The sequence below is a fragment of the Hippocampus bargibanti genome, linkage group LG12 (genome assembly GCF_051943395.1).
Source record: "Hippocampus bargibanti isolate YZ-2025 linkage group LG12, ASM5194339v1, whole genome shotgun sequence".
Lineage (NCBI taxonomy): Eukaryota > Metazoa > Chordata > Actinopteri > Syngnathiformes > Syngnathidae > Hippocampus > Hippocampus bargibanti.
In genome coordinates this window covers 11,338,406-11,347,394 of record NC_142745.1, presented here as the reverse complement: position 1 = coordinate 11,347,394, position 8,989 = coordinate 11,338,406, and the positions used below count along the sequence as shown (strand labels likewise).

Here is an 8,989-nt window from a genome sequence, read left to right as displayed (position 1 = left end):
TGTTCTCCTGGTGCGGGGCTCTATCTACTAAAAAAGGAGGGAGGATAAGGGGGGGAGTGAAGCCCACCCCCCTGAGCGCCACAGTACCGCATTGGCATCAGTGAAGGTACCTGAACGCACCTCACACCCACCCTACGCGCAAAAAAAGGATATCAAAAAGGCCTTACAGAGACGCTTTTTTTGCGGTCGGTGCGCAAAGCTTTACGCACGGCGTCAGGAGCCCCCCCCCCCCCCCCAAAAAAAAAAAAAAAAAAGGCGGACAGCGAAGAACCATCGAGGAGAAGATAGGACAAGGGAAGGAGAAAAGGTGGTGGGGGTGGATGATGCAGAAGCGGAGCAGCGACGTCTGAAGGTGAAATGATCCTGAGGAGAAGCACACTGAGGAAGAAGTGGAGATAGCAATTAAAAATAAGAAGAAGACTAAAACCGTCGGTGTCTTAATCGGAGCTCGCGCTTCCCCCCGCCTTTTTCACCCAACACCCACTCTCGTGTCTTGTGGATGCAAACGAAGCGGACGCCGTCACCCAAAGTAGCCTCTTTTTGTGGATTAAGATAAAGGAGAGGAGGAAATTGAAGCGCAAACATGGCGACGTTAATCCGGAGCAAACTGTCCAATAAACTGTCGAACGCGGCGACCACCGTCACCAACAAATCCCAGGCCAAAGTCAGCGGCATGTTTGCCAGGATGGGCTTCCAGGCCGCCACCGACGAGGAGGCGCTGGGCTTCGCAGCTTGCGACGACCTGGATTATGACCACCGGCAGGGTATGCAGATGGACATTCTGGCCACCGACGACAAGGCGTCGGAGGAGGGAGGGGAAGGAGGGGCGGGCGGCTTGGATGGGGATAGCCATTACCAGAGGGACGGCACCGGTGTGTCGCGTTCTTCCTCCAAGGAAGGGGCTTCCAACGAACTGGCCGAGGTCAGACCCAAGATCACGGCTTGGGAGGCGGGATGGAACGTCACTAACGCCATACAGGTACGAACGCGCACCTCGTTGTCTATCCATTTTTCTTATTCTCTTACCCAAACAATGTGAGAGGGACACATCATCAAGTTTCAAGCGAATCGATCCGATTGCTGCTCATCATTCGCAAAACAAAAAAAAAAACTCTAATACGACGATCTCCTTGCTCCTCGCATTTTATCAATGAGCACAAGCTTTCTATTCCCTCCAACCCCCTCACCCTCGCAGTTAAAATAAAATGCATTAATAAAATAATAATTTAACATTTTTCATCCAATCTGATCTAATCTAATCGAATACATTACTTTACCAATGCATTCTGTGCGTAATTACGCACAACGATGGCGCATGGAGGCGCGCAAAGGGGTGGCGTGAGGGGTGGTTGGGGGGAAATGTGGGCGTGAACGAAGCAAGTCACCCACACCTCCACAACCACCCCAGAGTACGTCTCGTTCGCAAGATCTGCGACAAAAATAAAGAAATACATCGCTCGGCGCTCTTTTTCTTTCTCGGGGGGCAGGTTTTGACGTCACGGTGTCTCCGAGACGACTCGTTGGTGACGTGAGGGGGTGGGACGGAAGACGGACGCGCTCAAAAAGCCAAGTAGAAAACCCACGTACGTCAAAACATGAAGGGGGGTCGGAGGGGGGTGGGGCGGAAGCATGAGGAACGTCACTTCGTATTACAAGATGATTGAAAAGACTGTCGCCCTCCACCAAGGTGGAATAAACGCAAGTGACGGGATGAACCACTTCCAGTCCGGATAGTGATTGAGAGAAGATCAGAATCGGAATCAGAAAGCCTTGAATAGTCCCACAATGGCGACATTTGCAATATATGGCCTCTAAGGATAAATGTGGAAGCAATCTGGATCAAAACCGTGTCCAAACTATAGATTTGCTATTCAGGGATGCCTTTTGTTTAAACAACACATTTGTGATGTTGAAAAGCACCAAATTTATCATGTACCCGTTAAATGGGGGCTTGGTGAATGCAGGTTTGTCATAGCATTTGACTGCATTTTTTAAATCACAAAGCATTCACTGCATGCCAGATGTGCAAAAATGTGTCAAATCCAGTGCCAGGGTTTTTGTCATTTTCACTCAAAATCCAGGACCCACAGAATATTGAGTTTTAGGACTACCTAAACATTCAGTGCAGCGTAAGAACCCTTAAACTATCTTCTTTCATGAGAAAAAAAAATAGTTATTTCCTAAATTACATGGGTCTGGAGTTATATGAGCTTGAAATGAGGGCGGCTGTACAAAATACATAGGGTGCCATTTCCAAATTTGTTAGGGTTTTGTGTTTGCTTGTTTGGGTGCTGATAAAGCGCTGGCCAGACCTCTGGCAATCTTTTTTTTACCTTTCACAAGGGGGCAGCATTTCCCTCATTTCAAGCTCAGATAACTCCAGACCGATATAATTTAGCAATTAAGTCTTTTTGTCGAATGAAAGAAGAGAGTCTAAGATTTCTTACGGTGCATTGAATGGAAGGAAGAGGAAGGAAAAGGAAGAAGTAGAATAACAAAGTACAGGAGCTCCTGGAAATGCAACCACTCCCGCAGCGCCATCTTGAAGAAATAATTGAGTCTAATGTTTCTTATGCTGCATTGAATGGAATGAAGAGGAAAGGAAGAAGTAGAAAAATAAAATACAGGAGCTCCTGGAAATGCGGCCACTCCCGCGCCGCTACTGTGAAGAAAGAATTGAGTCTAAGATTTCTAACGATGGCCTGAATGTTTATGTATTCCAAAAACTCAGTACATATTCTGTGGGTCTTGCAATACGAGTGACAATGACAAAAACGCTGGCACAAGAGTGGAGACATTTTTTCACATTGTCTGGCAGTGAATGAGTTCAATTTGGCAACTAGTTATTCCTGAATTTGTTGTGCGCTCACATGTAATATGTGGATAATGGCTTCCCCAAATTCATAACGGCCGCCCAAGGGAAACCATAACTACCACGTGGCCCGCGCCAACAAAATGAATTTGACGCCTGTTCCTACGTATTTTGATTTAAAGACAACCGACACAATTTTTTTGGTTTCCTAACTGACATCAGAAAAACGTTTTATAGCATCTAAAATAGCCAAAACACGCAGGCTGATATTTTTAGTCAAATGCAAAACTTCAAGTGTCCCAAAAGTACTTCAAAATGACCTCAGAAAGTTTCAGTTTCAGAAGGTCCCGCCCCCTTGTTCGTGATGTCACGCCAAGACGTCTTGCCTCGCTCTAGAACAGGGGTCTCAAACTCCGGTCCTCGAGGGCTGCAATCCGACATCTTTTCCACGTCTCCTTGTTGCAACACAGCCTCAAGTGCGTTGCAACAGGGAGACTTGGAAAACATGTAGGACTACAGCCCTCGAGGACCGGAGTTTAGGAGCCCTGATCGAGAATCAAAACAATGGCTTCAGATTCGGAGAAGATGCTTTCTTGTTACACATCCAGTTATGAATATGATTCAAATAGTTCTGAAGAGGAAAGCATACATGTTTGCAATCGATTAAAGGAGTCCTCCCATATCAATTCGAGCCGTCAATGACACCAATGTAGCGTCCCAGAAAATGCACAAGATGGCGCCCAAGCTTCGTTGGAAATGGGCTGATTTGTCTGCTGGGACTTTGTGTCAACTAGTATCAAATAGTAGTCTTGGTGCAACACACAACGATTCACCATCGCGTTGTTGATGTGTTTTCCTTCTTATTTCGCCATCAACACTAAGTTTTCAGACCAAACAAAGTACCCAAAATGCATTGTGTGTCGCTTTCTCGGTCAGGGGCGTTCCAGACGTGACGTCACGTCAGGCATCGTCACCAACTCAAAAAAAAGACTTCCTGAATATTCAGCGCGAGTCTTAAAACGTAAAATATAGCTACATGCGGTGGAATCTTTGTCAAATAAGCTCAGTAGAATCCATTTGAAGTGATTTTACAAATTATGGACACAACTTGTCCGGAGGCGTCGGTTGTCCTTCAAATCTCATTTTGGTTTTGACCCGATGATGCAAAGTGGTTGAGCGTTTGTTGACCTCGCAGGGGATGTTCGTCTTGGGCCTTCCGTACGCCATCCTGCATGGCGGCTACCTGGGCCTGTTCCTGATCATCTTTGCGGCGGTGGTGTGCTGCTACACGGGCAAGATCCTGATCGCGTGCCTGTACGAGGAAGACGAGGACGGCCGACCGGTGCGCGTTCGCGACTCGTACGTGGACATCGCCAACGCCTGCTGCGCGCCGCGTTTCCCGTCGCTGGGCGGCCACGTGGTCAACGTGGCGCAGATCATCGAGCTGGTGATGACATGCATCCTGTACGTGGTGGTGAGCGGCAACCTGATGTACAACAGCTTCCCCAACATGCCCATCTCGCAAAAGTCCTGGGCCATCATGGCCACGGCCGCCCTGCTGCCGTGCGCCTTCCTCAAGAACCTGAAGGCCGTTTCCAAGTTCAGCCTGCTGTGCACGCTGGCCCATTTTGTCATCAACGTGCTGGTGATCGCCTACTGCCTGTCGCGGGCGCGGCTTTGGGCGTGGGACAAGGTGAAGTTCTACATCGACGTCAAGAAGTTCCCCATCTCCATCGGCATCATCGTGTTCAGCTACACGTCGCAGATCTTCTTGCCGTCGCTGGAGGGCAACATGCAGAAGCCCGGCGAGTTCCACTGCATGATGAACTGGACGCACATCGCCGCCTGCATCCTCAAGGGCCTCTTCGCTCTGGTGGCCTACCTGACGTGGGCCGACGCCACCAAGGAGGTGATCACGGACAACCTGCCGCCGGGCATCCGCGCCGTGGTTAATATTTTCCTGGTGGCCAAAGCGCTGCTGTCCTACCCGTTGCCCTTCTTCGCCGCCGTGGAGGTGCTGGAGAAGAGTTTCTTTCGGGAGGGTGGCCGCGCCTTCTTCCCGGACTGCTACGGCGGCGACGGCCGCCTCAAGTCGTGGGGGCTGAGCCTGCGATGCGGCTTGGTGGTGTTCACGCTGCTCATGGCCATCTACGTGCCGCATTTTGCCTTGCTCATGGGTCTGACGGGGAGTCTGACGGGGGCGGGGCTTTGCTTCTTGCTGCCCAGCCTTTTCCATCTCAAGCTCTTGTGGAGGAAGTTGCAATGGCACCAGGTCTTCTTCGACGTGGCCATCTTTGTCATCGGCGGGATATGCAGCATCTCCGGCTTCATCCATTCCATGGAGGGCCTTGTGGAGGCCTTCAAGTACAACATTGAGGAGTAGAGTCCCGGCCCACCTCCTCCTCTTCTTCTCGCTTTAGCTCATTCACTGCCATTCACAAATTTATTTGAGAATTGAAAATATGACATCGAGCGACATACCGAATTTGTTAGTTTTTTTTTTCTTTGGGTGCCGATAAAGCGCTGGTCAGACCTCTGGCCATGTTTTTCCTAACCACAAGAGATCCCTTTTTTTCCATGTTGGCACTTTGTTGCAGCTTCAGCGCTATATAAACCAATATTTGCATTGTGTTTTGGACAGCCGCCCCCATTTCAAGCTCATATAACTCCCGACCCATATAACTTAGGAACTAACTTTTTTTGATGAAAAAAGAGAACCTAAACTTTCATTTCCCTTTTTTCCCCCATGTTAGCACTTTGTTCCAGCTCCAGCGCTATACAAACTAATATTTGCATTGTATTTCAGATACACACCCCCATTTCAAGCTCATATAACTCCCGACCCATATAACTTAGGAATTAACTTTTTTTTCTGATGAAAAATAGAGCCTAAAGCAGGGGTGTCAGTCATTTTTTGCCATGGGCTACATTGTAGTTATGGTTTCCTCTCAAGGGCCGTTATGAATTTGGGGAAGCCATTAGAATGTTTAATCGCCTCCACATATTACATATAGAGCACACAACAAATTAACGAGTAACTAGTTTTCAAATCTCAAGTCAAGAATAATGACTGTTACTGTGGTTTACATCCAAAAATATGACATTTTGGTTAGGATTTTTAGCAAGCATCATGGAATTTCAGTTTGATTTGCTTTCGCAGGCCGAAAAAAATGATGTGGCGGGCCAGATTTGGCCCCCAGGCCTTGACTTTGACACCCGTGCCCTAAAGTTGTTTACACTGCATTGAATGTTTATGTAATCCTAAAACATAATATGGTTCCTGGAATTCGAGTGACAATGACAAAAACCCTGGCACTGCAGTGGACAGATTTTTTGCACATGTCTGGCAGTGAATGAGTTAAAAGTGCACGCTCATTGCAACCACCCAGTCTTGCGCACCACCCCGGCCATACCCTCCTGTCACTGTCACGAGGCCTTGCATTGACATACGACAGAAATATCAGAAAATATGATCATCTGTACCTAATCAATTGACTGTGTGAATCTAAGACCCCTCCCCCTCCCCCAGTAACAGTTATCCCCCTTAGTCTACTTGACTGATAAGTATACTCACTTCTTGAGGGCAAGATATAAGATTAGACATCCGGGCCTCTTTTTGCTCGCATCTTTATGCATATCAAAATAAAAATCAATAAAAGTGAGTGTACCGACTACACTGGCAGCCTACACCCATGGGGAAAAAATCTGCTCGACTGACACAAACATTAAGTACTAATTTCTTTTCGGGCATGATGTAATAAAATGAACACCCCCCCCCCCCCTCCCACTCCACTCGCGCTTCACGGTTGAATTTAAATACGTATGCTCGAACACCCCCCCCCCCCCTTTGCGAAGATGCCTTGCGTAAATAAACACAATATGCATTTGTCTAAACGTGGGTGTGCCAAATTGGCAGTGTACACCCGTGCAAAAAAAAAATGTTGTGTCTTCTTCCTATTTGTCTGCTTGACATATTACGAATTTCCTGAAGGCCCGTTGCAATAAGATGAATCCTCCACAGCCAAAATCGGCAATAAACATCGGTAGAAATTTTAGAAGATAAAAAAAGAGGTGACCACAACTAAATATTTTTTCTCTCATTTTCCTCTTTACGGTTTAAATAAAATACATATTTTCTTTTATTTTGTAACGGATTATTTTATTACAGACAGTGGTGTTTTAGGCAGTTTAATTAACCTAACTAACATATTTCTGGACGTACTTCCGCCTTGCTAGCCGGCAAATATATTAGAATGATAGCTAGGAGGTTTAAAGAAGTTAAGAAATAACATTTTTATGCAATCACTACTAATAGATAAACAGCTGGGTGAAATCTTACCATGGCTTAATTTGTGACGTTTGTCGGTCGACATCGTGCTGAACCCACTCAAGGTTGAAGGCGGAAGTACATGCCGAAACACGTTACGTAATTAAACAACCTAAAACACCACTGTCTGTAATGAAAGAATCCGTTCCAAATTAGATAAGAAGACAGAATTAACTTGACAAAACTACATATTTTATTTTGTTTGCGGACACATCTCTCAATTTCCAAATGTAAATGCCTATATTTGGAACATTTATTTCTTGCAGTAAATGAAATGTAGTTAGAATACTCCTCAAAAATATATTTTTGGAGGAGGGGCCTTTGCAATTTGCTTATTTCCGGAGTTGGAATTTATTTAGTCAATAAAAAGTAGAAGATTGGACCTAACAAGCAGCTACTCAAACTATGCACTGAATGTATGATATTTAGCTCGCACACACACGCGCACACCTCCACACACACACACACACACACACACACACACAAAATACACGTTAGAAGGGGATATTACAATAAAAAACGCTCATCAATTGGTGGGAAAATAGTCATTGCTTTTGATTGGCAGCTCCCAAATCCCAAACCTCCCTCTCCACACAAAAAAATGCTGTTTGTCATCTCATTTCAAACACGTGGCTTGCTGTTACATGAAATGATCAATTTGGTGTATGCAAAATCGTAATTAAAAAAAGGGACGAGAGAAAGAGAGGAATATGTGCATATGGACATTTTTCATTCTGTGCAATCAAATGGGGTCATGTGGAAATGTTATTTTAAAAAAGAGTCAAAAATAACAAACGTACTTGTAGTGTGTTTATTATTATTGTGGTTTCAAAACAGATGGAATGTATATCTCAAAGTCGTTATCATATATCGTGGAAAATTAATATTAAAGAATAACTGATGAAAATAAGTGAAATTATATTGTAAAAAAAATCATGTGTGGTCTGATGTAACACTAAAACGGTTAAAACATGTTTTTTCTCAGTAATAAAGAACAGAAAATAATGTGGAAAGTAGTTGCATTCCTTTGTCTCTGTGTGTATATAGATATGATATGTAAATCGAATCGTTTTGGGGAGATGGTGATGGTGCTTGAAACAAAGTCCATAATGCGGTGAATCTATTGATCACTTCGATGTACGGGCCATTTGAAAATCTAGACAAGTGTAGGTGGCAGGAAGAAAAAATGCATTCATTCGTAAAAAAAACGAATCAATTGGAAAAAAATATACCTATATCTAAATTAGATACCTACATTTATTTTGAAAGTTTTGCGAAATGGGTCAAAAAGGATGAAACTCGGTGTAGGCTGGTTCTCACCTGACATTGGCTTTTTGCCCCAAAAAAAGAACCTATTTTACCTCCGTGGTTTTATTAATTTAATCGTGTTTTCCCTCACTGAAACGTCACACATCTTTACATAACAAATCACTGAACGCCTGTTCAGCACTTGGCCTTGGGCTCCTTGAACAGAACAATCATGCTGAAGGTGCGTTCTGGAATGTACTCGAACACTCAACCACTTCGAGGGACACAAGGTGGGCGTGTCCGTCAGGTGCCTTCGATGGAAACAGTTCAACAACGAACTTGCTGATTGGTTCAAAACTGTCGCTGCTTTCAGAAAGGGAAGTCGGCGCTGCCTGGCGTTCGAATAAATACCCGAACGCCCCCCGAGAGTTTTTGTTTGTCGTGGCGAGGGTTGTCGGGGTTTACTAAAAATCATTAAAAGTTCTTTTGAATCTGATCTTTGCCTTTCAAAGACACACAATTTCGATAGTTGAACTCGGTAATGCATTACAAATGTGAGTAGGGTGAGAGCAAACACCCACTTCTCGCCCTAACATGTCCAG

The 8,989-nt window shown here is 45.2% G+C and overlaps 1 protein-coding gene across 1 annotated transcript; it reads left to right on the top strand.

Moving 5' to 3' along the window:
* Positions 1 to 251: 251 nt before the first annotated feature.
* Positions 252 to 7,604, top strand: slc32a1 (solute carrier family 32 member 1). Its single transcript, XM_089011050.1, has 2 exons — positions 252 to 979; positions 4,008 to 7,604. The coding sequence occupies exons 1-2, from the start codon at positions 584 to 586 to the stop codon at positions 5,193 to 5,195; spliced, it is 1,584 nt and encodes a 527-aa protein (XP_088867176.1). The 5' UTR covers positions 252 to 583; the 3' UTR covers positions 5,196 to 7,604.
* Positions 7,605 to 8,989: the final 1,385 nt, after the last annotated feature.

Bases quoted from the DNA above. Each gene is read 5' to 3' on its own strand.
- slc32a1 (XM_089011050.1), top strand. From the start codon at position 584: ATGGCGACGTTAATCCGGAGCAAACTGTCCAATAAACTGTCGAACGCG. The intron at 980-4,007 runs GTACGAACGCGC...TTGACCTCGCAG, and splicing joins ACGTCACTAACGCCATACAG to GGGATGTTCGTCTTGGGCCT.